Genomic DNA, 25844 nt, shown 5'->3' with positions numbered 1-25844 from the left:
AATAGCTGCCGCAATTACAGGAGCGAGGATAGCAGTGGAAGGGCTGTCAATCGCTTTGGCTTCGGGGCGTACGCAGATCATTAAATCAGGTCAGGAGGAGTCACGACAGCTTGGCTGAGCCTGGGGAGCAGAGCCGGGACCCGGCGGCCGGGCAGCGGGGATGCGGAGGTGACCTCTCCCACCCCTGGCTCCCTCTGCTCCTGCTTTGCACAGCTGCGCTGCTGTGGGGAGCTGAAGGGTTTCGCTCCGTGTCGCAACGGGCTGGTCTCGCGCATCTCCACAACCCCTGCGTTGACATTGACGCCTGTCTTCCTCCGTCAGCTTAAGTGCAAATCGCGGCGAGCCGCAGGGGTGAGAGAGAAGGAGGAGGCTCTCTGGGGCCACCGTATTCATGAACACAAACAAAGGATCTGCAAATCACCCCACCAGCTCGAGCAGTTGGTGACTTGGTGTGTGCCCTTGGCCGTGGCTCTGAGCAAGCTGCGACAGTCCATAAGCGAGCGAGAGCAAGCGGAGCACTTACAGTGCTGTCGACCTCTGCGACCCGTATTGAAATGCAAACAGAGCTCGCTCTCGGGCCGGTTATGTTGTTGCACCCAGCACTTCCAGAGCCTTGTGGCAGCATGGCACCTTCGAGGCAAGAAGGTTGTCTCTTTGCTGGAAGGATGTGTCTGATAGCACGATGGGTTGGATGGAGGCGAACTCTACGAAAACCCATGGTGAGAATTTCAATTCTGGCCCTGACCACGAAACAGCTGCGCATTGTGCTGCTGAGCACGTTCGCGTGTCGGACCCTGTACTGCTCCTGTTCTGTCTGGGAGAAGTAAAGCATCCTTATGTTATCGCCTGTTTTGTTCTGAAAAAAAATGCCACAGATGTTTCTGAAGTTGTGGGATAGTGCTCTGACATGCAGGATCGTCAGTGGAGGGTGTGGTTTGGAGAGTTAAAAGGGAATTGGTTTGAGGACATCTTCTCTCCTCCAAAATTCACTGGGCTTCTGCTCTTGTTTTTTTTTTTTCCTTGTTGCTTCCCAAACGTTCCTACAGAGGTGCTCCCAGCGCTGCTGAGCCCACAGCAAGCACTGTGGCTGCATCCTCCCTCCCCTCCTGATCCCGTTTACACTTAGAGCAGATGCATCTGGAGTGTCCTGGGATGCCAGAGTGTGTCCCCAAACCCTTTCAGGAGCTGCTGGCTTGCTGCCTGGCATGGGGAGTGCCAGTTCCTTTGTGTTCCTGGTTATCTGTTGGCTCCTCTCTCTTTAAGCACTGGAAGTTTTTGCAAGCTCAACACTAGTCTCCTGGGTCCCTGCTAAAAAGTCTCATTTCAGAGCTGCTCTGTCCGCTTGCCCCAAGGCACTGACCACCAGCTTCCCAAGACCACTGGCAGCAAAAGACTTCTGAAAACACAGCCAGAACCATTTCCCAGGCTGTTTAATCCCACGGAGCTTTGTGGGAGATCAGAGGGGTATCCCAGGAGGCTGTGGAGTCATCGTAGATGCGATGACAAAATCAACACACGTTTGGCAGGGGATTTATAAATGTGTGCCCGTGACCCCTACTAAGAGTCGTCTGAGATTTCTTATCGCAGCGCTGTTGTGTGCTCATGTAGAGTGCGTGTTTTTGACGAGCATGCTTAGAAAAGACTGAAGCATCTCTAGCGTCCCTCTTCCAGCTGGAGCTTTTGTGAGATTTTGTCAGAGATTTGGAGAAAACATAAAAAAGAGCAGGAAAACTCGTCAGTTTTCCCGCAGGGGGGTTGTGGTGGTAGATGATAGCAAAAACCATAGTGCTGCTTTTGTAGTTCATCTCCTCAGAGGAATGGGGGGCATTTCTCTACCTTACAATGGAGAACAAGGCCTTCCACCTCCCTGCGTGTGCAGCGGGGCCAGGTCAGGGCAGTGGGTACAGGCACAGACAGAAGCTGCTGCAGATCCAGGAGCTCGTCGGTGCTCTCTGGCTCCCTGTGCCACCGTGAATTTGGCCGTGTGGTTTGTCTCATCACAGCAATCCGGCTTGGCTTAATTCTCACCCTATTTATCTTCCTTGGTGGCTGCTCTGCAGCAGAGGTCCGTGGTGCCTCGTGGTTCTGCTGCCCCCAGCTTGCTCCGCTCTGATCCTCCGGATGCTTTTAGCACCGCCACTGCCCCAGGCAGAGGCGCTTTTGACACCGCAGCCCTCCTGCATGGCAGGGCTCAGCGCCGGGTCCCCAGCAGCTGGTGGCACTTCACAGGCAGCCCAGATGCAGGCAGGTCTGGCCGAGCTGCTGAGGGATGTTACATTACCTAACTTGCTGGGATATCACTCGTGTTTTGTAAAGTTACGTGTGACTAAAAGAGGGAAGGTTGAGATTGGGCGTGAGGAAGGAATTCTTCACTCGGAGGGCAGTGAGGCACTGAACAGGCTGCCCAGAGCAGCCGTGGGTGCCCCATCCCTGGAGGTGTTCGAGACCAGGCTGGATGGGGCTTTGGCCAACCTGATCTAGTGGGTGGCAACCCCTGGCAGGGGGTTGGAGCTGGGTGATCTTTAAAGTCCCTTCCAACCTGAGCCATTCTGTGGTTCTTTGATTCATACACCTTCTGTGCCCGTATGTTTTTATTGACAATTATTTGCCTTGAAACTAAAGAATAATTAACCTCACACTACAGGGGTTTTACACTAGAAGGGCGAATGCTTATCACTTAAATATTTGTGCATATTGGCATACATGGTTTATGTACACACATATCTCATCTAGCATTTATATATATATATATATATATATACAGAAATCTACTTAGTAATTGTATTGAAACATAAACACACAGCACCCTTGCAGTGTCCCAGCAGCCGTGCTCCTCGAGCCCTTCGGGATGCGGGATGGGAGCGCAGGCTGCAGCCTGTGGCTGGCTCCCAAAGCTGAGCTGAGCTGGGGGTTATATCAACACGTCCACATGGCCAGGCTGGTGATCGGAGAGAAGCTTGGAAGCAGGTGGCTGGAGGGGCACCTCTACTGGAGCAAACCTGGCAGTTTTTCCTCTGCTTTTCCTTTTCTGTGCTCAGAGACGGTGCCTCACTGCTGAGCATCCCCCTGCTCGCTGCTTGGTGCCTTTGGGCTTTCACAGCAGGTCTAGGTTAGAGAAAAAGAAAAGGGAAGGAAAAAGAAAAGGGTCCCAGAAGTCTTCTGAGCAATGGGTTTTGCCACTGCTTGTCCCGGGCACAGATTTCCTGCTGGGATGTCCCCAAAGCGATGGGGCAAGCACCCAGCACAGTGCAGTGGGGAGGCAGGGGTCCCAGATAGAGCTGCAATGATGTTGCTGCCCACTCTGGGGAGATTTTTGGACTTCTGAGGGTTTCACAAGGGTGTTTAGGGTCATTCCAGCTCCTGGCCCATGTCAGGAGCTGCAGATCCTGTTTTTTTGTGTGTCCGGGAGGCAACGTTCCCTCTTCCACATTACATGCAAGAATGCTGCTTGGATCAAGAAGGCTTAATCTTAAAGACTCATGTCACCTGAGAACTGAATGAACTAGAAAGCACCTTAGGAAGGACAGGCACACAAAGAGCTGCTGTAGCTGAAATTCCCAAGAGAGGAGCTTGACATACTGGGGGCTACCATGAGTCCAGCACCGCGCCAGCCGTGCAGGATTCATCGCCTGCAAGGGCTCTTCCAGCCTCCTGCTGCATCCCATGAGAACAGGCACAGCACCTTCCTCGTGCTGAGCTGTGTGTCTGATACATCCCAACCTAATCGATCTCATCCGATGCAGCTTGGGGACGTAGCTCCCCACGCAACCCGCCCGCAGCCCCGCTCCAGCTGGGCTCTGGCAGGCATCAGCTGGGGAAGGAGCACCCCAGGGGCTGGATCCAGGGGCTGCCGTGCTGAGAGGCAGGACAGAGGACAGGGCTCTGCTGGGACAGGCACGTCTGCCCGATGGCTGCGGGAAGGGCTGGCCTCACTCAGCAGCCCTGGCAGGGGCTGAGGACGGCTGATTCCCGGTGGCATATATTGGCTCTTCAATGTCAGGCGCGGACTGACAGTTTCTCACTTTCTTCAAACGGAGAAGGAAATTTTCGTTGTAACAGCAGTCATAAAGCCCCCTAGCAAATACCTGGTTTTAATTAAAGTGTCACCGACTCGCTGCCGGAGCTGCCTGCCCAGGCTGTCTCCTCGGCTGGGAGCGGTGCTCAGCTGTCAGGGCGGCCTCGCTGCGGAGCAGCTCACTGCCAGGCACTTGGAGGTGTCAAGGCTGCTGCAGCGACACAAAAGGCTCTCGGTTGATCTGCTCGCTCAGTCCCCAGGGAGGACGTGGTCGTGCAGGAGAGCCCCGATGTCTCAAAGCCCACATCTCGCGCCAGCAGCATCCCACGGCCCTTTTATAGGCGCACCTTATGGCTCTGTCTCCATTTCGGATGAAAGACTGCCGCCCACCTCCCATGCTTCAGCCTCAGAGGTGTAAACACAACCAACCTCTGAAACCGCCTTACGTAAAGCAGCATCTTGTGTTTGTTTTGCCTTGCAGTATTCATTCTGCCAAGACGTCTCTGCAGCTAATTCATTATCGCCCTGCTCTTAAGGTAGAACATTTCATCTTTTACACCAAGGCTCTTCCGTGCCAGCGCTTACATGAAAGTGAGTGTTTCATCGTTGAATCATTATCTTGTAAAACCCTGGCATCTTTAAGGATCTAGCAATCGGTATTTACATCTTGGAAGCATCAAAGGCCGTCATAATCATCTAGATGTGTCCCTAAGTGGGGTGTTCATTTGATTGCCTCCTTGACTCAGGCATTATTATTACAGTGGTAATGACAATGGCATGGACATGCATGCACGGTCTGACTTCTTTTGCAGTGGCTGGGATCCTCGTCGAGTAACTCGGACTCACCTGCAAAGTGCCAAGCACTGGGAGAAGGAAGCACAGGGAAATCGGGGCGTGAGAGGTGGTGCAGCTGGTGCAAGGGGAGCACTGGGGAGAGGGGGAGCAGTGCCCAGTGCTGGCCAGGGGGATGGAGAATGGATCTGGAGTGGAGCTGTCGAGGAGAGGAGGGTTGGCAGGATGGGTGCGAGCGGCAGGAGATGGCTCCCAGCTTTGGATGTCTGCGGAGTGCAGGAGAAATCGGTGCTGCAGCCTCCGGCCAGCTCTGCTGCTTTCCTCCTGGACCTTGGGAAGCCTCCCCAGCCCTTGTAAAATAAGGTGGCCTGGTCCTGGCCAGTAGCACTCTGATCCCACAGGGTCATCTGGAGACCTCCTGCTGCCTCCTGCCCTTGGGGGCCGGTGCTGCACAGGTGCTGAGCACCTCTCCAATAGCACCAGGTTACACGCTGGGTAGGTCCTACCGAAGAACACATTTTTGGTAAACTAAGAAGAAATGCAATTCTTAACCATTTTCTTTTTGGGTGCTTGGTGTATGGCACTGCTTGCCCCAGGCCCCTCCAGCTGATGGGGCGGGAGGATCATGGTGGGGTGCTCCGCACCCAGACCCGAGGGCAGGGACCCCCTTCTCTCCCCGTGCCCACATGGAGCCCAACCATATCCGAGCCCGAGGGAGCGGGGACGAGGAGCTGCTCGGCCTCAGCCCTGCTGGACAGAAGGAGGAACGGCTGGGGCTGGAGGAGCCCACGGTGCCCAGCTCCAGCAGAACTAAGTTTAGGGTTTAGTTGTTTCTGTGCAGCTTTTAATGTGTTAAGTGAGATTACAGTGCAGGCTCTTGCTGTGCTGGTTGTCATAGAAACTTGAAGGGCTTTTTTCTCCTTATCCCCCCAGCCCCTTTCTTTAAACCAAAGCTGTATTTTTTTAATCTTTTTTTTTTTTTTTTCTTTTTTTTTGTAATTTCACCTCCAGTCCAATTAAAAACCTGCTTGGCCCCGATGCCCATCTCCAGCACTGGTGTCTTGCCGTTGTGCTTCCTCTGTCCCGTCCTGTGCAGTCCCGTGAGCTGAGCGCTCTCCTGGTGCTGCCAAGTTGGCTTCAGGGGGCTTGGGGCCGGTCCTCACACTGTGCCCCCCTCTTCCCTCGGGGGAAACGTGGAGGAGACATTCCCTGAGGGCAAAGAAAAGGATTTTCTGGGTCAGCCAGGAGAAGGGCAGCGCGTCCAGCTTGGAGAGATGCTGGGGAGGGGGATGCAGAGGGGCCGAGGAGCTGTGGGATGGCTGGGTGCTGGGGGTCCCTGGTCTGGTGGTGGGGGCACTGAAAAGATCGAAGCTGGGGCTGTGCTGCCTCTTTCTGGGTGGGGAGCACGAGAGCAGCACAGGAGCCACCTATGCACCAGCTGCAGCCCTTCCACATTAGCTACGCTCGGCATTAATCACGGAAAGGGAATCAGGCGTAGGAAGACGGGCATTCTTTAACAAAATAACCAAGCCTGTGTTCTCCGAGCAGGAGAGCAAAGTGTTTGCGGCAGTGAGTCAACGCAGAGATGCTCTTGGCATGGGAGGGCTCCCACCCACCCGCAGCAGCCTGCGCAGCTGGGGGGGAGAAGTGGCCGCGGTCTGCCCCGCGCCGCTCGGTGCGCTGCTGATCCTCCGGGTGCTGGCAGGAGCCCTGCACGGGGGACTCCTCACAGCCCTGGGGATTCTGGCTCCCAACCTCGTCCTCCAGGAGCCAGCACCCTGCCTGCTGCTCGCTGCCTTCCCATGTCCTCATGGGGACCCCCCAGAGCTGCTCCCTCTGGGGTCACCTGGCTCAGAGCTCCAGGGCCCCCCTGCGCTTCACCGGCATGGGTTTGGTGGGGAAGGGACCATCAGATTCACAGGGTTTGGGCTGCAGGTGCTGCCCACATGCTCCTCTGTGAGCTGAAACGACTGTGGTTGGCCTCCCTGTGGCATCCAACCCTCCAGGCTTCTCAGAGAGGTACCTGGTCCTGACCTGAAACTCGTTGGAGCTTGTTGGCTCTGTGTCTGCCGGCTCGGGGTGGTTGGCACCTGCTGGTTCCTCCTCTGAAATGCACCCTGGTTGGGGGGGAGGGGGGCAGAATTTCTGTCGATAAACTGAATGTAGCTCAAGTCTTTCGAAGCAGGACGTTTTTCCAGCCTTCGGATCAATTTTGTGACTCATCCCTTCAGCCTCTCTGGTTTTCAGTGTCCCATTTTAAACACGGGCATCTTAATTGCACGAGTGTTTCGCTATCGGTCCCAGCAGCGTTATATATATATATATATAACTCTCCTCTCCCCCAAGAACCGCATCAGCTCTTTTCATCACAGCATCACATTAGGGCCTTGTGCTGAGCTGTTCACCCGTGGTGACCCTTGAGCCTTCCTGGAGTCTCCCCCCCATCTGGGACACAGCCCCTGCTCACAACCGCGGCCGAGAATTCGTCCTCGTAGGTGTGCGGTGGCGCTGGGCAGCTCCCTCGTACACGGGGTTTGAATGGGCTCGACATTACCAAGCAACCCTCATTTCGCTCTCTCCTCATCAATATTTACTGTTACATTAATCTTGCTGTCACCTGCTAATTTTCCGAGCCAGGATTTTGTATTTTCTTCTTGATCATTGGTGAAATTATCGACTAGCGCGCTCCCCGTGGAGCCTCGCTGAAAACACCTCGCTAACGATTCCCCGTTGACGACTTCTGTTTGAGACCTGTCAGCCGGCTCTTAATCTGTTTAATGTGCTTTATGGATACTGTATAGTACTATCGTTTAAAGTCTGAGTGTGGTGAAGCACTTAGAGCTCTGACTGCACAGACGTAATGTACGCAGCGCCTTTTTCAACTCAGCCTGGATTCACTAAAGAATGAAATCAGGTTCATTTGACAAGATCTCTTTCCCACAAAGACCTGCTGACTGACTTTAATTATAACCTGCATCCTTTAATTATTTCTTAATTTAATTCCAGATGAGCCCTGGCTTCTGGGTCTTACATCTGACCATGTAGTAGTTAACTAGGTCACCCCTACTGCTGGCTCCGCGTATTGCTGCAGCGGAGCCATTTGCCATCTGGCTGCGGCAGCCTGAGCCCTGCTCAGAGCCAGCCGAGTGCCCAAAAGCTCTCCTGGGCTGCTGGAGCATCCCCACGCAGGCTGCCTGCGCTGACTGCTGGTGGTGCTGGGCTTCGGAGATGTCTCCGAGGTTACCGATGGGTTAGGAAAGCTTCTGCTCTCCTCTGAAGTGCCTTATTCTTGCCTTTTTCCCCAAATACAGAATAAGTATTTATTGGCCGTGTTTGCTTTTTCTGTATCATTATCAGAGGCTACTGCCTCTGCCTAAAAATGGGCCAGTTGAGAAAATTTGTTGGGCTCCAAATAGCAGATGTGCGGAGCCTGTCCCAGCCATGCATTTTCTTCTATTCCCTTCTATCTTTAGTTTTCCTTATCAGCTTTCTACACGTTGTAATCTTTCGTAGAGATTGTCCACTCTTTGTTGTGTATTCCATTCCCACTCTGAGCCTTCATTTAGCAAACAGGGTTTTTAAGCCACTTGCTCATTTTCCTAACTGCAAAACGGGGCTTTACAGACGTTCAATAAACCCCACTTACGGAATTCTTATTTTTTTCATTCTGTTTTTTCAAAGCTTTTCTTTACCATCAGTTTCTCCCATCTCCTGCCTTGTGAAAACAGCTGTTTTGCAGCAGGGAGCGTGCACAGCTCTGCTGCCACCATCCTCTTGTTGGTCCACGCAGAGAGCTGCCAGCCTCGGCTGTGTCTCCGGGCAGCCAGCGACTGCTTGACCTTCTGTTGACTGCTGTGCCTTTCAGATTGAGAAGTTATCCTCTAGAGTGTTTAGAAATGCACATGGTGTTTTGCTGCTGGCTCTCTGAGTCTCCTCGCATGTGACTTGCAAACCCACTGCTTCTTGCTGTCCGCTGAGAAAAAGCATTTAAGGCTGAACTCGTGCCGCCCTGTGTCGGCTCAGGTATGCAGCACGGTGTCTTGTCTTGATCCTTGGTGCAAAGGTACATCTATATATCTTCATGTACCAGTAAAAGATCTGTAATTGTAGAGAAAAACCAGCACACATCATAAATATGCAGTGTCCTCCCCTACCCTGCTCACCCCTCCTGTGCAGAGGCTTCTGCCTCCTGACCTCATTTAGCAGGTTTCAGCGGTGTCGAGAGCGTGAAATTTCTGTCCGTGAGTGAAAATTTCCAGTTCCTCGTGCTCCTTACTCACCCTCACTGCCCCACGTCATGTCAAGAGCATGTGCTGGTGGCACGGCAACTTGCTGCCTTGCCTGTCAGCAAAGCACCAGCACCATTTCTGATGCTTTTCTGGTAGGGAAGGGAGGAAGAAAAGGAACAACCAGATTGTTCTGGCTTTTTATTCAAACGCACACTCCTGGTATTTTCTCCCCATGCTTTCACCTGCGGTGCCAGATAGACAGCTGGGCCACAGAGTGATGAGAAATCAGATCAGGCAGCACGCCCTTCAAAAGCTTGTCCTCACCTAAGCCTTTGCACAACCAGCCTGGCTTGTGTCTGAGCGGCTCCTTGGAGTGTGACAGCACGGGAGGTGTTCTTGGGCTCGCCTGCCAGAGATGCTGTTCTGCAGGAGAGCATTTTCGTGCTCCTGAGCCTGGCAGGCAGAATCTCCTGGGACACCACCTTCCAAGCCCATCCAAGGCTCTCCAAGCCTTCGTGTTGCCTCCAGCTCGGTGACCTCCTTCCTCGCTCCAGTAGCGACGGGGTGCGGAGCGCTGCGGCCCTGGAGCTCCAAGAGAACCAAAGGCAAGAGTTGCCCACGGCGGTGGAAATGACAGCGTTAGCCTTGAAAGCAGCCAGGTTTCAGGTTTCTGTCAAGTGTGGTGCTTCTGGTGGTGTGGTTTGCTCGGGGAAGCCGGGGGATAATCAGGCAGTATGCTGATTTACCTGGGCTGCGCTGAGCAGACTGTGGGGAGACATGTAGATGGCACTAATTTGCTCAGGGAACAGTACGTCTAAGGACATTAAAGGAGGGAAATTTGTTGTCTTTGCTGCTTCCTAACAGCAGCGTGCGCAAAGGTGAGATCTGAGGCTTGGAGTTTTCCCACAGGTTCCTGTCATTAACGAAGCCAGGAGGCAGACCAGCACGCTGAGTCCCACGGGGGGCAGAGTGGGAAGCCAAGAGGGCATGGGTGCTTGGGTGTCTCTTCTGGCTTGGGGCACCATGTAAAAGGCGCCACTTCCAGCATCGCCATCCAGCTCCTGGGGAAACAAATCCCACTTGGGAAGTGCCCAGCCTTGCCCCTGACTGCAGAGGGAGCCTGGAGGGGTGGCTTGGACAAATCTCTGCCACCTGTCCTGCCACTTTGTGGCTTCTGACACATCCATAAAATGCAGCTGAGGGTAGGGGGAGCCTACAGCAATTGCTGAAGAAACACTGGATAGTTCTATTAGAACCTAATTAAAGACCTGGCTGAATCGAGCTGTGGCCAGCACAGGCAGGTTGACTGTTGGGGATCCCTCTGTGTTCAGTGGGGCTGTGTTCAGGTCCCGTTGTCCCTACCTGGCTGCTCCCAACCCACACGGTTACATCTGCGCCCACCACCAAAGCCATGAGGAAATGGCTCCATGCCCTGGGCAAATGGAAACGCCTGCAGTGCATCGAGAAGAACGAGGTAAAGGAGGCAGCAAAATGAACCCTACCCCACCCGCAACCAGCGCAATGTGCAATTTTACATTTAAAAATAGAAAAGTCGAGCCTTCCAAAAGCTTGAATGCCTCAAGAAAACCTCCGGAGGTGACAGGTCTCAAGCAGGGGCTGTTACAGGCTTTTCTTTGTGGTGGGAGATAGGAAAGAAAACGCATCCAGCGAGGGACAGCTCAGCTGTGCTCCTTCTCCCCTCGTGTCAGAGATGCTTTGTTTTCCAGAAGCGCTTATTATTCATGCTGCTGTCTCGTTAGACAGCTGAAGCACAGCTCGGGGCGCATCCAGGCGCAGGCCGTACCGCACGGTGCGGTGGCCGGGATGGGGCTCTGCGCCCTGGCAGTGGGGTTGTTGTTGCTTCCCCGCTGTGTTCCTCTCTTGTCCCTCTTCTAACAGCACGTTGTGTCCCAGGGTGCCAGGCCACCAGTGGGTGGGCTGATCAGTGCTCGTCCCGAGGGTCCTTGCTCTGTTTTCAGCTCTGAGAAGCTGCCGTCCTGAGGGTGCAGCTCATGTGCTGCCGTTCCGGGTGTTTTGCCCTTTCCCAGATGTTTCCAGTGAGTCCCCCTGCCTGTGCACGGCACCCTGCCACCCGCAGGAGCCCGGCTGTGCTGGAGCCTTGTCCTGCAGATTTGCCAGTCCCAAGCCCACCGGGTCTCTGTGGGGATGAGGAGGTCCCTGCTCCCTGCCAGCCTCTCCTCACCCAGCGCCACCGGGAGCCCAGATCCCCTCCGCCTGCTTCCCGACTGCCTTGTTCTCACTGCTATCAATTGCTGGCTTCACCAGCGAGGATCCTGTGGGGTCCCTCCAGGGGGTTTCACCCTCAACACCCCCAGCAGCACGGCACAGGGGGGTTTTTCTGGCGGTGGCGTGGCCACGACAGGCAGCCGGGGGTGGACGGAGCCATCGGGGCACCAGAGACTGCTGCGTCCCCGCGTGCCTCGCTGCTCAGAGACCTGTTGGGCTCTGCAAGTGAACGCGAAGCCCTAAATACACAAAGGCCACGCTGAAACCCGCACCCCGGCCCAGACATCGGGGGTGTCATTTTTGATTTCCCAAACACAGAGAGAGCCCTTTCAGCCCGGCCTGCTCAGACACTGCATCTTTAATGCCCGAGCACCCAGCGTGTTTCCACTCCCCTCACATGCATCAATCAGGTCTCGGTGAGGCTCTGAAAGAGCCAGTTTGTTAAACAAACACACTTAGTGTAAAAAGTTTATTCCAGTTAATTAGAACTTCATTGCAATGGAAACAAATTACCCGGCTGTCATCTGCCAAGCCAAACAGTAACAAGGCCGAGGGGGTCCTGGCCAGGCGGGAGACAAACAGCCATCTCAGGCAACCTTATTTATGTCCTTTTTATGCATTTCGGTATTTATTTGGACATTCCTGAGCAGGAGAGCTGGGTTAGCGCCGAGCCACACGCCCCGGCACTTGCACAGCATCGGCCGGCACCGGCTGCAGGTTCCCGGTGCTGGTGCCCGTGGCGGCGAGCACGTCCCCGTGGCTGCTCCAGGGACGCAGGAGAGGTGCCAGGAATACGGAGGATGGGGGACACGGGGTCCCTGGCCGGACCACAAGAGCCGGGAGGAGCAGGGAGCAGGAGCAGCAGGGAGCAGGAGCAGCAGGGCCGGGCGCTGTGCGGCTCCGCAGCGCCGGGCTGGGTGCTGCTGGCTCCCGGCGCGCGGAAGTGACAGATAAACCCGCGGGATTAGCAGCGGGTAGCGTTGCAGGAGACCAGCGTCCCCTTCCTGGAGCATTAGTCACCCGAGCCTGACGCCGGGGGCGGTGTGCGGGGGGGGCACTTGGTGGCCAAAGTCATCGAGTTACCTCCCCGCCGGCTCCGGTGCCCCTCTCCCCGGTGGCCTGTCCTTGCCCTGCGTCCCTCCAGCCCTGCGCTTTGTCACCAACCCTAGGCATGCAGGGGACCACCGTGGCCGCAGATGTTCCCCCACAGCACAGCAGGATGGGGAAGAACAGGGTCCCCCCACCTCCCCGGGGCTGCGCAGGGCAGCAGCAAGCACCAGGGCGGGTGCTTGGATTTCTGTGTGCGCCTGGTGGGTGAAGCCCAGGCCCTTGCGTGCTCCTCATCGACTGCGCTCGCATCCAGGGCAGGGATTTCTGGTCCCGTGAAGCCCTGAAATTCCCATTTGGGTTTCACGGTGTGAGCGAGTTGCCACCCGCAGCCCTTTATGAACTTTCCAAGAATGTTTCTGTTGCCGTATAGCTGTGAGCTCACCGTGGCCTGAGCTCCGATGTTTCTGTCTGCGATGGCACATGTTCAGGGGGATGGAAAGCCTGGATCAGGGCACGCATCCTTGGAGGGGCCTGGAAAGGGGAGGATAGCTGAAGGGAACACGGACAGCTGCAGGGATGAGTCCCGGCACCGGCCTGATCTCATCCGAGGGATGTGGGGAAGATGGTGACCGGCACTGGGAAGGACAGATTTGGCTTTGACTTTGGAGCTTGGAAAGGAGCGGAGGAGGGATCGAGGAGTTTGGCATGAGCATCCCGGTTCCTAGGAGCCGGCCGGCCTGCCCTGAGAGGGAACTGGAAAACACAGAGATGAAAAGCAGCGAGGAACCCCGCAGACACACCTCCCTGCCCGAGAGCGGGGCGCTGCCTGCAGGTAGCCACCAGGACCTCGGAGATATGTTTGCTGCTTCTTCCAGACGGGGCAGCGGGCTCTGTCCGTGCCGCAGGTGAGGCCCGAGGTCCCTGCTGTCCCCCCCAGCACTGCCCTGCTGTCCCTCAGCCCTGACACCCCGCAGCCCTGCACCGCGGCCTGGCAGCACCGGTGCACGGGGTGCCGCGCGTCTCCCTCCTCCGGCTGACAGCCCTCTATTATTAGGGATCCTGGTTTTCTGTTTCTACACCGACTTGTTGTCAGGGCTTATTTTTAGCTCCGTTGGTGCCTTGCGGATCCCTCAAGGGATTCTTCCTCTCCCTTTCCCTCCTGCAGGGTTGTTTGCGGTGCCGAGCCGCCGGCAGGAGCGTTGGGCACCGGCTGCTGCCGCTGCCCTGCCCGCCGGGCTCGTCACCCCCACGGCTTGGCACAGTGCGAGCCCCCGGAGCCACCCTGCTCCTCGGGGGCTGCCAAGCACCCGATGCTGCCCGCACCCACAGCACAGACATCCCATTGCTCCTCTCAGCACTGCCCTCCCCGACAGGTCTCTCTTTTCACTGCCTGGTGAAAAAAATTCACGTCGGGGTCAGCGCATCGGCTGCGTGGAAACAAAACCGAGTATGACACAAAACGCAGCTTCTCCTCCCCCCCCCCCCCCCAGCTCTGCAGCCAGGTCAGATGGAAATTTTTAAGCGTTTTAAAGCTGCGCGTAGAGTCATTCAAAACAAGTCTCGAGTATGTTTTGGACTCTGGCAGAGCTGTCGTCGTCGTCTTGCTTCACCCGCTGGCTGTGCTGGACAAGGGCTCACTTTGAGCCTCCCCTTCTGCCAAGGGGGGAATGTTTTCGTTCCTAATTTAGCGCATCCGTCCCGCCGGGGTCCAGCCCCTGTCTCCCGCGGAGCCCGCGCAGCGCTGGGAGCCCGGGGGCTCCCCGCAGCGCCGGTACCTGTCACCACGAGCGTCAGGGCTGTGCTAACATTTTGGTTAGAAAACCTGCCTCTCGTTGGACTTAGCCTCCTTTCGCTTGTCCTGGGTTTGCGCTCGGTGGGGGAGGTGTGAAGGCACAGCTTGTGCTCTGTTTTTTCCAGGATTTTTGTTATTTTGTAGAGAGGGGCGAGTTTGCTTATTTTTAAACACCTGAAATATAGGTTGACATTCAGCATGGGCTCGCTGTTTGTCTAGGGGAGAGGCAGCACTGGGAGGTCCTGCTCAGGTTAGGGTTTGGAGCACTCAGCTCCATCGCCATGGCCCCAGTCCAAAAAAGTGCCTTTTCATGAAGCATTGCGCTTCCCAGGCCACCCTTACCCTGCAAGATAAGCACACGAGTAGGTGCTTTGCTGGACCCGGTCCTGTAAAAGATCTCAGACAGCTCACTCCGACAACCTGCTGCTGGGACCCAGGGGTTTCGCGTGAGGTCCCCTCTGCTGTACGGCGCTTGGGCCACGGCTGGTTTTTCCTTCTGTTCTCCCCCTTGTTTTGCTGCAGGTCTCACCGCAGCGTTTCTAGGGTTGAAGTTGTCATTGAGGTTTTCTGATCTGTATTTTTGTAATGCTCATTAGCGCAGTTCCCATCAAAGAACAGCACGTTCCCTCCCTGTCCTCGTTTTCCCCTCGGTTAATAACCCTTTGCTGCTTTGGCTCATTTTGAAAAAGAGACAGTAGCTTTGGGAACGGCTCCTGGTGTAATGGACGGACGTCAGCGTTTTTAACCTGATCTTTAGAGCAGCGTTAATTCAAAGAGAGGCTCGGCGAGATGGCTGCGTTTCGGGCTGCAGAAGGTGCGTTACGTGTCTGGGGAGCGCTGAGCCAACCTGTATCAAACCCTGGCAGCGCGCGCGCGTTCCTCGGAGCTATTGAAGGAGGCTCTGCGTCCATATGGCTGCTTTTCCCTTCGGAAACGGGCTGTGACAGCAGCCTCGCTCTCTCCTGCTCCCTCACCGAGGCTCTGCTCTGGAGATGGCAATTTTCTGCCTCGTGTCCAGGCCCACGTGGTCGTGAAGATGCAGCGGGGTCATGCAGTGCCGGTGGTGGTCACACACCAAGACCTGGGAGCTAAAGGAGAAACCGAGGCACCTCAGCATGAGCTCACAGGTGAGGCCGTGGGGTGCCAGAGCTCAGAGGAAGCTGTGGTGCTGCAGCCTGGCCTGGAGGAGGGCCCCGTCCCGCTTGGGGAGCACGTTTCCCACAGACCCCAGCAGGTCTCCCAGCCCTGCGGCACGTCGCTCCCTTGGGTGGCCGGCTTTTGGCTCCCCCCGTGCCTGCTCCAAAGCGTGGCGCTCACTCCTCCTCGGCCCCCTGGCTGCGGGTGCCTCTTGCCCTCCCTCCCTCCTGGGTCCCTCGTGCCCCAGCCGCCAACGAGCTCTCCTCTCGCTTGGCTGCAGAAACGTGCTCAGCATCCCAGAAATGCGGGCTTTCATGTGGGAGCCAATAGTCACACAGCCTCCGTCCAGAAACCATCATTATCGGCTGCTTGCTTTTTTCTTGGTTTCTTTGAACTACAGCTCCCAGGATGCCTGAAGATATGCAGACATCCGAAGACAGTGGTTTCCCATAAACTTTTGGGGTTTCATGCTTTGCCGGCAGGAATGTTTTTATTGCATTGCAAAGCCCTTCAAGTCCCTCAAACCTCTGTGGCGCTTCCCTGCCGTGGGGAGGAGACGGGGGCTGGAGGCTGCCACCGGCGGCACGCCAAGGGCTCTTCTCTTGTGCTTTTTTCTCCTCTCCCCTTCTTGGTCCATTCTCCTTTGTAAATCCTCACCATGCTTTTTGGAGAGGACCTTTGCACCGGGAAGAAGCTTGGATGAGCTACAGTTTGCCTGCAGGGACGCGTTGCCTGTTGCCCCATCCCTGGTGGTTTTGGGGCCATTAAGCTCTCCTCCTGGCCACGAGCTCAGTGCTGGGCAGAGCACCGGGCGAGTGCCTCAGTCTCGGTGGTGAGGGGGTCTCGCTGGACTGGGAAGACCTGAGGATTCAGGGAGCAGTGTGAGCAGAGAACAGCGTGCTTCGATGCAAATCGGAGAGGGAAATTTTGCTTTAGCGTGGAGATGTGCTTGTAACTGTGACCTGGCGGGTCCGGGGCTCACCGCATCGTCCACAGCCCTGGCGCAGATCTGCCCACGAACCAGGCTGTGCACGAGTCCCACATGTGAGCCCCTGGCTCAGCACCCTCCCACTGCCCATCCTGGGACTGGGAGCCCAACTGGTGGCGCTGGTGACTGCTCACCTTCTGCAGGAGACGAGGTGCAGAGAGCAGCCCCCCGGCTCCACCATGCTGCTTGGCCCTCCCCACGGCACCCTGCACGAGCGTGCCCACGTGCCCGTGCAGCTCCTGGCACCTGCCCACCCGCCGGCCGGTGGCCGAGGGCTTCAGGCGGTGTGGTCCACCCGAGGTTGATGGCCATCCAAAAAGGAAAACCGTGGAGGCCCTGCGGCCAGCTCGCGTTAACCACATCACTCCTCTCCTGCACTTGGAAAACCCTGGTGGACGGGGAGCCCAGAATAACAAGCTTTTCCATTCCTGCGCCGAGCATTGGATGCAGGGCCATTTAAAACAAGGCTTGGCTCCAGCGTGAGTGCCGCCTTCAGACTAAACAATAGCAGGTCCCCCCGGGGCAGTCTGTCCCCCGCAGAGGGGAGCAGGCTGAGGTCTGCCGGGCAGGGTGGGGATGCCGGGGCTGTGCGTGGCTCGGCAGAGCAGCACAGGAGCTGGAGGAGCTGGGCTGTGGCACAGCAGCGCCCTGGGTGCCAGCCCAAAGGGCCAGCAGCACCGCTCGTGCCCTGCCAGGGCTTCTCCTCTTCTACACTCGCCGAGCAGGGGGATGTGCTCCAGCTGGCTCGGGAAATGTTTTATCTCGAGGGTGCCCCAAGATGCCACCAAGGTTTTGTGGGGAGGAAACGCCTCGGGAGGGCTGAGCTCCCCCAGGAACCTCATCATGTGCCTGTGCAGATTGCGTGCGAGAGAAGGGAGTTGTTGGATTTTTCTCTTCTCTTCCTTCTTGATTTTCCCAGGCCGTTGGTATCTTATTAATTAAGATAAAAGCCTTAACATGACAACTAGCTGCCAGAGCTGTGTGTGGCACCCTCCTGGCCCCTGGCAAGAAGGGAAGCCTGCATGTTCCTCTGTCCATCCCTTGGCAGTGACCAAAGCCCAAGCTCTGTCCTGCTGCTCGGGGAGGAGCATGCCCCAGCACTTCCATGGCAGAGTCCTTTAAAATAAGCAAAATGGCAAGGATTTTCCATGAGAAAAACAGTTTCTGCCCATTTTATTTCACACTGAGCACCACGACTGGCTGAAGAAATCCCCTACACAAAAACAGGTTGGGTTTTGAGGCTCTCTGTACGAGCCATGACAGTCTGAATATGTGCCACGAATGAGTGTGTGCCCAAGCTTTCCCCACGAGCAGGAAGAGGAGCAGGGGAAGCGTTGATAAAGTCACCCCAGAGCACGGTGCTGGCCTGGTGGCACGCGGGTGGCTCTGCCCCGGGCACGGTGCAGCCGGGTGCCGCGGGTGTGCGTGCCCAGCATCGCCGTCCCTGCGAGCGGACAGCTGCTGGTCAGAGGGGAGAGCTGGCATTGTCAGGGAAATGCAAATGAACGAAATCATCGCTTTGGCAAGGAATTTTTAGGGGAATGACATGCAAATTTACCTTCCGTTCTGAGTGTGGATTGGTATTAAAATGCGATGTTTGAAAGCCAAAACAAAGGAACATTTTAATTTAGGACTCATCAGGCGGTTCCTTCTGCTTGGATTTGCATCAAATTCTATGCAGCAAAAGCTGTAAGTTTAACAAAACTCCCTTTTTCAAAGAAAACAAGAAAAAGTTTTAAAAACGTCACCCAGTTCCAGGAATTATTATTTCTTTCATTTGCTCCGCGGTCCCGAAGCAAATGGCCTGGTGCTGGATGTTGCAGAGGCCAAGGAGAGGCAAGCGGGGTGGGAGGCTGGATTTCTTCCTGGCTGCTGCTTTAATCCAGCCTCTAAATGGCACGGCAGAGCCAGCCCGAGAAACCATCCCGAGGCCTCACCGTGGGGCCGGGGGGACCTCGGGTTGCACCCAGAAGGTGCCGAGAGCCGGGTGGCAGCGAGTGGGCAGCGGGGCTGCCAGGGATGCTTAGGGGGCTGCGCTGGAAGGATGTGTCGAGTTGCTTTCCTGGCCTGCTTTATAAATACCCTCCATCGACAACCTGGTTTTCCACAGGGCTCAGAAACAGCTGCGCTGCTGATTTAAACACACACGTACGGCATCTCCGTCCTTCTTCCCCCTGCTTCCCTTCTCCTTTCATCCTCGGGGCTACCTACCCGCCTGGCGTGACGGATCAGAAATAGAAAATATCCACTGCCTTGCTAATTGTGATGCATCCTGATAATGCCAGCTATAATTAGCCGTGTGTATCAAAGCCGTTCTGCTGGCGGAAGTTTTTGGGGCCCCGGTAGCATACCTCAGACAGGGGATCTTGCGCAGGGGATCTTGTGTGGCTTTGCCCTTCCTGGGGAAGCAGCCTGGCCTCAGTCTGCCTGCCTCCACCCATCGTGCGTGTGGACTCACGATGTTTTAGCCCTGTTGATGCTCCCAACGTGTGCTCAATGTCAGCAGCCGGCCCCAGGCGTGCTCTGCCCCGGGTCTTCACCTGGCAGCTGGTCAAGGAGTGCTTCGGGGGCCCCCAGCACAGCCGATTGTCCTGAGCACTGCATCCTTGGGCTGGCTCAGATCTCGCTTTGCTCCCTCTTGTCGAGACCTGCAGCTTCTTCCTGTACCAGCTGCTGCCTCTGCACCTCTCTCCCCACTGTGGCATCCCCGCCGTGACCCCCTCCAGGCCTAGGACCCCCCCACACCCCCTCAGCATCCCCTGCTCAGCTCAGAGCCCTCTGTAGCTCTGACAAGCCCATGGCATGGAGAGGTTTGGCCGGGTGGGCACTCCTGAACCCGTCTCTTGCTCAAGCCGTGGCTGCCAGCAGCTGCTCCGTCACGCTGCCTCATCTGTCCTGAGCTCATCGCTGGCAAACGAGCGCCTGTGGGAGCGATGTGCCGCTCTCCAGGGGGAGAGGTTCCTGCTGTGATAGCCCAAGGGCAGGCCCCGGGGCTCTGGTGTCAACAGCTCTCAGCCGGGAATCACGGCTGAGTCAGCGCGAGAAGTGGGGCACTGAAGTACCGAGGGGAACCTGGGCACCAGGAGAAGCTGCTGCTGAGTTCCTCGCCCTGCACGGGTGCGGAGCCAACGGGCTGGGGATCAGCAGCAGAAGTGCTGAGTGTGTCACCTGGACAGGAACCGCCGACCCTTGCAGTGAGATCTGTCCCCGAGGTGAAGGAGCACACCGAGAGGCACGGCGTCCCCAGCGCTTCCACCCCGTGCTTTCACTGGCCAGGCCACCACGACTGGAGTTCCTTGACCAAAACCAACATCCCGAGCCACAGGGGCAGGGGCAGGGCAGTGCCTCAGCATCAGGGCTCTTGGGGTGCCCTGCCTCAAGCCTCACTTGGGTACCCCAGAAGTTTTGGTGAGAGCCAGGGCAGCGTTCGGTGGCTCTCTGTGTTCTCCCCTTCCACACCTGAGACAAATGGACCACAAAGAGGGGCTGTGGTGGAGGCTCCGTGTCCTCAGGGGACATGAGCAGGCTTGGTGGCACATTGCTGTGTTGGGTGTGATGAAGGGAGCCCAAAGCCACCAGTGGGGTCCCGGTGGCCCCGGGGCTGAGGTGGTGGCATTGCTGCCATCTGCCACACATTGGTCCCCCGGTGCCGCACCAGGTCCCCTCTGGAGCCCGCGCAGGCTCCTTGTTATGTAAAGCACCGGCGAGCGCGACCGGGAGATTCTTCAGTGTCGGAATCTGAGTCACATGGGGCTGTTTTATTTCCCCCTCTGCTAATCTGGTTTCTATAGAAACAAGATTGGGAGGAAAAAAAAAAAAAAAAAAAAGAAAAGAAAAGAAAAAAAAAAAAAAAAGAAAAGAGCCAAGCACAGACCAAGCGAGAAACCTGAGGTGATGGGTGAGGGAGGCAGAGGTGGTGGCTGAGGAGCTCGGGCAGCGCGGGTGGGAGCAGGGCGGCGTGGCGGGGCTGTGCTCCCGGCCGGGATGGGAGCGTGCGTGCGGCTCTGTGCGTCGAGGGGACAGGGACGCTGCCGAAGAGCTGCTCTTGGCTGAGCTGCTGCTCCAGAGGGGGGTGACCTGCGGAGCCCGGAGGGAAGGCAGCAGAGGCTGTGCAGGTGAGTGAGCATCAGCGCGGGGCTCCTGGGCATCTGTCCTGGCATGGCTCGGCACGGCACGGCACGGCACGGCACGGCACGGCACGGCACACCGCAGCAGTGCCCGGCTCACGGGGGTCCTGTCCCCAGCTGCTGCTCTGGGGACATGCTCGTGGCCAGAGCCGTGCCCAGGGCGTGCAGGCAGGTGCGTGGCAGTGGGCAGGGAGCGGGGGCTGCCGTGCGGTGTTCGTGTTGGGGGGTGGCTGCATGTGTGCGGCCGTGTGTCTGTGTGCACGTCCCCTCTCCGAAGCCGCTCTCTCCCCGAAAGCTTTTGCCTGCTCAGGAGGCACCTTTCCGGCTTTAGTTATTTTTTCCCTCTTTTATTCTGGCTGCACCTGTGCGAATAAAACACTTCCAGGAGCCAAAGTGCCCAGCTGCCAGGAGCGCAGGAGCTGCGCCAGCTCCCACCCCGGGGATGCCCCTTCCCAGCCTCGACACCCACAGCGCTCGGGCCAGGGGGTGCCTGCAGGCACGAACCCGTCTCAAAAGCTGGTTTTGCAGTCGCTGTTCCCAAGGGGAGGAACAGCTGAAAACGCTGCTTGTTTGTGTGCTGCGAAGTGCCCGGGCTGCTGACAGCCACCGCATGCCTCGTCCTGGGACTTTGGCTTGCCCGTGCCCGTTCAGGAGGATGTCAGCTGCCTTGCAGGAGCTGGATTAATTTGCAGTGGCGTACGAGCACATGCTAGCTCCCGAGTCGCAGGCTAGCGAGTGCAACAAGTGGGAGTTATTCTTGTCTGGGCTAAGATGTCTCCCTGGCTGGTGCGTGGCTGCCTCGAGCCCTCGTGCCGTGCTGCTGGCAGGGGGCTCGGGCTGGGCTGGCCGTGCTGGTGGGACCGGAGTGCTGCTGGGGCCACTGCTGACGGCTGCTCCCGGCGGGTGCAGGTGCCACTGCTGTCACCTCACCTCCATGGCTGGGTGCTGTCGGGGACAGGGACAGCTGCAGGGCAGGCGTGGGGCAGGTGGGATGCTGGAGCCGAAGGGCACGGGGCTGCCCGGGTCTGTGATTTATTTCCTGCTTGTCATCACTTCCCCGCTGTGGTGTGGCGCGGGGGGAGGCAGTGCCGAGGCACTGCACGCCCCTGGTCAGATCCACACCTAGGCACTGCTGGGGAAGCCAGAAGGACGAAGCGAGCCCTGGGTTTTTCTGTCCTAATTCAGCTTTGTGAAATGTCACTGCTCATCTGCCTGCCCGGCCAGCGAGGGGGCGGAGGGCAGCACTTCAGACTCTTGTCCTCATCCGAAAGGGCAGCTGCGCAGGTTTCTGCGCGGGGACGCTGCGTCTTGTGACACCTCGGTGAGGCTGCCAGCCCGCTCCGCCTGCTCTGCTCGCACTGCTGCAGCAAGCTGGGGCTTTGCCAGGCAGCTGTGCGGGGGTCAGACCCCAAAAAAAGCCTTTGTGGAAGGCTGGGCATCAACGGCACAAGCGCCGAGCCAGAGCCTGTCCCTTTGTGGGGTCGGAGCACCGTGCTGAGCCCCCCAGGCTCGTGCTGCTGGAGCTCCCGGGGAGCGCAGCCAGGCGCTGCGGGGCTCCTCTGCCTTCAGCCCCAGCATCTGGGCCTGGCCCTGGCTGAGACTGGTGCCGGGGGGCTGTGCAGGTCCTGCTGGCCCCTCGTGGGCACAGCGCTGTGGTTTTATGGGGCAGAAGTCGCCTGCGGTCTTCCCATTCCCCCACCCTGCAGGCAGCAGTGTCCCCGTGTCCCCAGCGCCGTCGCTGCCGGTTCTGCTCCGCCGAGCTGCTGCCGCGAGGGAAGGGACGAGTCGTGGCACTCCACGGGCATTGCTGCAGGAGTCTCCAGGGCCGGTAATTATTTCTGGGAAAAAGATGCTGTGTTCTGACTTAAACGCTGACATGGGACTCTGAACATGTGTAATCTGGCTGACAGATGGCAAGTCAGAGAGGTGTGATTTATGATACAGCACAGTAGCTGAACAACCTTCTCTGGTTGTCAGGAGACGGTTCTCCCCATCGCTGCGGTTGATGTTTCAATCCATGGCTTTTGCTGCTCATCCCCTCGGCTCCCGGGCGGCGTCTGGGACCCCTGGGAGCCCGGCGGGTGCTGCTGTGACGGGCAGGGCGTGCGGGTGCCGTGGGAGGAGGCACAAAAATCCTGCTGGCCGGTGAAGCGTGCACGGGGACGGATGCTGGCAGCCACAGGCAAACCTTCCTTGCTCAAACGGCTGCTCCGTGCCTCAGTTTCCCTGTCCTTACCCTAAGGGCTCTAACGCCGATCAGGGGAAAGAGGCATCTAGAGAGTTTGGAGAGCACCTGGGGGGTGAAAGCGTAGTGACCACAGCATCCCCGTGGTGCTAGGGGCTCACCCTGCTGCAGGCATCAGCCCCGGAGCCCAGGCACGATGCACGGACCTGGGAACATCCCCGGGGGTGTCCCCAAAGCGGAGCTCGGCGCAGAGCCACGCGTGGCCCCGAGGACGGGGCTGGCTGCAGCGGGGCCGGCTGCGGCTGTGCTGGTGCTCGTGCAGCCCGGGTAGAGCAGGTATGATTCATTCCCTCTCCTGCAGCGCAGTTTATGTAAAGCAGCACCGTATAAATAGCCAGATGAGACCGTAACGTGCTCGGGGCTTTCTCACTGGGAAAGGAAACAAAGGCTCTGCCGTAGCTTTGGGGTCCAGCTGCTTGGAGCCCTCTGAGCACCTCCCTGGGTCTCCCCATGCCCACGCACGCCCTCCTCACCCACACCATCAGGCTGGAGGGAGGAGGGAGGATGAGGAGCTTGCTCCATGTGGCTGGTGGCTGCTGACATCCATTGGTTTGGGATTTCCTGAGCTGCTCCTGACCCCATATCCTGGCATGGGGATGAGCTGTGGGCACCTAGATCGGGAGGGAGGGCTGGGCATGGAGTGGTGGGGATGGGGCGAGCAGAGCCAACAGGAACGTGTGCCCCAGGCAGGTCCCAAAGCCCACAGACCATCTGGAGAGGAGCAGAGGGTGCCCTGAGCCTCTCCAGCCCAGCACGTTGCTCCTCTCAGCTGCACTTTGGCACGGGCTGAAGGGAGAGGCAAGGCTGCAGGGATGGGGTGCGTGTGGCAGGCTCTGCTCCGGGGGCTTCCCCGGGGTGCCTGAGCTGCTCCTCGCCCAACGCCCTTTCCTCCAGTGCTCCGAGGGGGAAAGCCGGGGTTTGGGTTTCTCGTGGAGTTTCTTTAAAGGCAAACCTTGCCATCAAAGTAGCATTTCTTCTCAAGAATGTGAGGAATGGCCCTGGAAGGCCTGAGCAGCTCCTTCCCGGTGGTGATGGTGGAGACAAGTGCCTTCTCCAGAAAGCTGTCTCCACCCCGTCCTGCGCAACAGCAATTCATAAGCTGAAAAATAAATCAATAACCAGAGTTAATGAATTGAAGATGTCCGTGTTTAAAATGTATCGGGAGAAAAAAAAAAAAAAAAAAAAAAAAGCACAAAAACTGTTAGCTGCTCATGGCTTATTTAATTACTGTGAGGAAAGGCGGGGAGCTCTCGTTTCTGAGAAATACCTTCTTTTCATTTTATTGCGTTTTAAGAGGTATTTTGTTCGGCTGAAGCCGGTCGGGACTCCGGGGAGCAGAAGCACCGGCTCTGATGGTGCACAGTGGTCGGCGGTGCCAGGTGGCGGTGGGCGATGTCCCGATGGCCTCTCCCTGCTGCAGAGGAGGAGGAGGAGAGGTTTTTTCCTCGCCCTGGCCATGCCAGGGGGCTCGGCAGGGGCTGTGCAGCCAGCAGGGATGGTGCCGGAGCCCCCAGGGGCTGCGGGCACGTGTGGCAGGGCTGGGGCTGGCAGCAGCCTGCCCGTCCTCCCCGCTTCGCTTCCCTCGCCCGACGCTCTGCCGTCCTCGTGCTGCAAGAAGCAGAAGCAGCCCGTGTTCCTGCAGCTTCTGCTGGCTCCAGCTGGCTTCCCCCAGGCTCGTGCTGCCCCGTCCCGGTGCTGCTGGCCCTCCCAGAGCCCCCCCGTGCCCCTCGCAGCCCCCAGCATCGGGTGGCCCCGTGCCCCGGGGTGCTGCAGTGACATTAACGCCTTTCCTCTCCCCTTCCCCAGGTCGGAAAGCAGCCTCTCTAGGTTTGCCCACCGCTTGTCAGTTAAGCAGAAGCAGGAGAAGAGAAGGAAAGCTGAGTATGCCTCGGCCGAGCTGTCTGCCTTCCGGCCCAGGTCTCTGAGCATTGAATGGTAAGAGCTGCAGGACAGGGCTGGGGGCACGCAGCCCCCGCCTCTCCAGTCCCCCTCCTCTCCCCTGTTCCCAACAACACCCATCCAAGCTGCTACAAAAGCTCCCCCGGGGCACTGAGCCATAAATCCCCCTCACCCCGGTGCTGGGAGCAGCAGGCAGCCCCAAACGGGCTCCTCTGCTATGGGGTGAAAGGAGCCCCCCAGCAGAGCATCCCTCGGGGCTTGCAGGGAAGCGGCCGTGAGCCCGCTGTGCCCGGTCCCTGCAGCCTGGGGGACAGCCTGGGGGTGACACCCAGCCCCTGGGTGCCGGGTCCTTTTGGGGCCATCATCATCCCACAGCCCAGCCATGGGGCAGCGCTGCCCCCGGCCCCATGAACCCTGCTCTGTGTCACCCCGTGGGGCCCCCGCTCAGCTCGGGGCTCGGGCTGCAGCCCTGGCTGGAGCAGGGAGGGATTTATCCCGGGTTTCTAAGCTCTGATGCAACAGCCTTGGAACCAGATCACAGTCCACAATCCTTCCAGTGCTGGAGGTGACCTGCTAAGGATATTTAAAAGAACTGGAAATTGCATTGCTCTCCGCTTCCTTAGATGGATGAAGGAGGGTAAGGCTTTAAAAAAAAAAAAAAAAGAAGAAGAAGAAAGAGAAAAAGAAATGCTTAGAAATTGCAAGAATGTCGAGTTTGGTTTTCGTTTTCCCTGCTTTTTTTGGAGAACTTTCTGGCATTTATTCTATGTTCTAACACTTACGTGTGAGGCTGTGGAGGCCTTCTCAAAGGCTTCCTCTATCTGTGAGGTTTGTTAGGCATCAAAGCTAAATAGGTATTAATGAGGCCAGACAAAGAATTTAAGCTATTTGGTGACAGATTGCTTTCTTCTCCAGCTGCGCAACTTCCCTTTGCTGAAACGATGTCATCAGAAAAGCTGCTCTTCAGTCCCTCTGAGTCTTCCAAATAGACAAATATGTGAATTTATAACCTATCAATCAGGAAAACAAGCAAAGAGCTCATTAAAACCCAACAGCGTTTCTCTTTATTCAGCACAGAGCAGTCAGTAAGTCTCTCTTCTCCCTTGTAGTGCCCCTTTTAACCCCCCGGGTCCCACTTTTCCCCCGTCTCGAGGTGTGTTTCTGCTTGCTCAGCAGCGTTTTCCTCGGGGGTGCTGCCTGTGCCGTGTCGGTCTGCACAGCACCGTGTAGGGCAGGGGCAGCGCAGCAGCGGTGGGCGATGCTGGTTTATGGGGACCTTGTAAGCTAGCCTGCAAACGAGCTCTTGGCGAGGATAAATCGCCT

At 57.3% G+C, this 25844-nt stretch overlaps 1 protein-coding gene across 7 annotated transcripts in view; it reads left to right on the top strand.

Annotated features, from left to right (window-relative positions):
* LOC311445098 (ankyrin repeat and fibronectin type-III domain-containing protein 1-like) overlaps positions 1–25844 on the top strand; it is a 184318-nt gene that overhangs the window by 129547 nt on the left and 28927 nt on the right. For 4 of the 7 annotated variants that reach the window (XM_084536816.1, XM_084536817.1, XM_084536818.1 and 1 more), the window contains one exon: positions 24429–24557. The exons of 1 other annotated variant lie outside the window; for it this stretch is intronic. In XM_084536816.1, coding sequence (XP_084392942.1) covers positions 24429–24557 — 129 coding nt within the window. Of the gene's footprint in view, positions 1–20191; positions 20366–24428; positions 24558–25844 lie in introns of those variants that run through there. 2 more of the 7 variants (XM_084536819.1, XM_084536820.1) reach the window with 2 other exon arrangements.

This window comes from Aythya ferina (genome assembly GCF_964211825.1).
Source record: "Aythya ferina genome assembly, chromosome: 15".
Taxonomy (NCBI): Eukaryota; Metazoa; Chordata; class Aves; order Anseriformes; family Anatidae; genus Aythya; species Aythya ferina.
The sequence above is the reverse complement of the archived record's forward strand: the minus strand, read 5'-3'. Positions and strand labels throughout refer to the sequence as shown.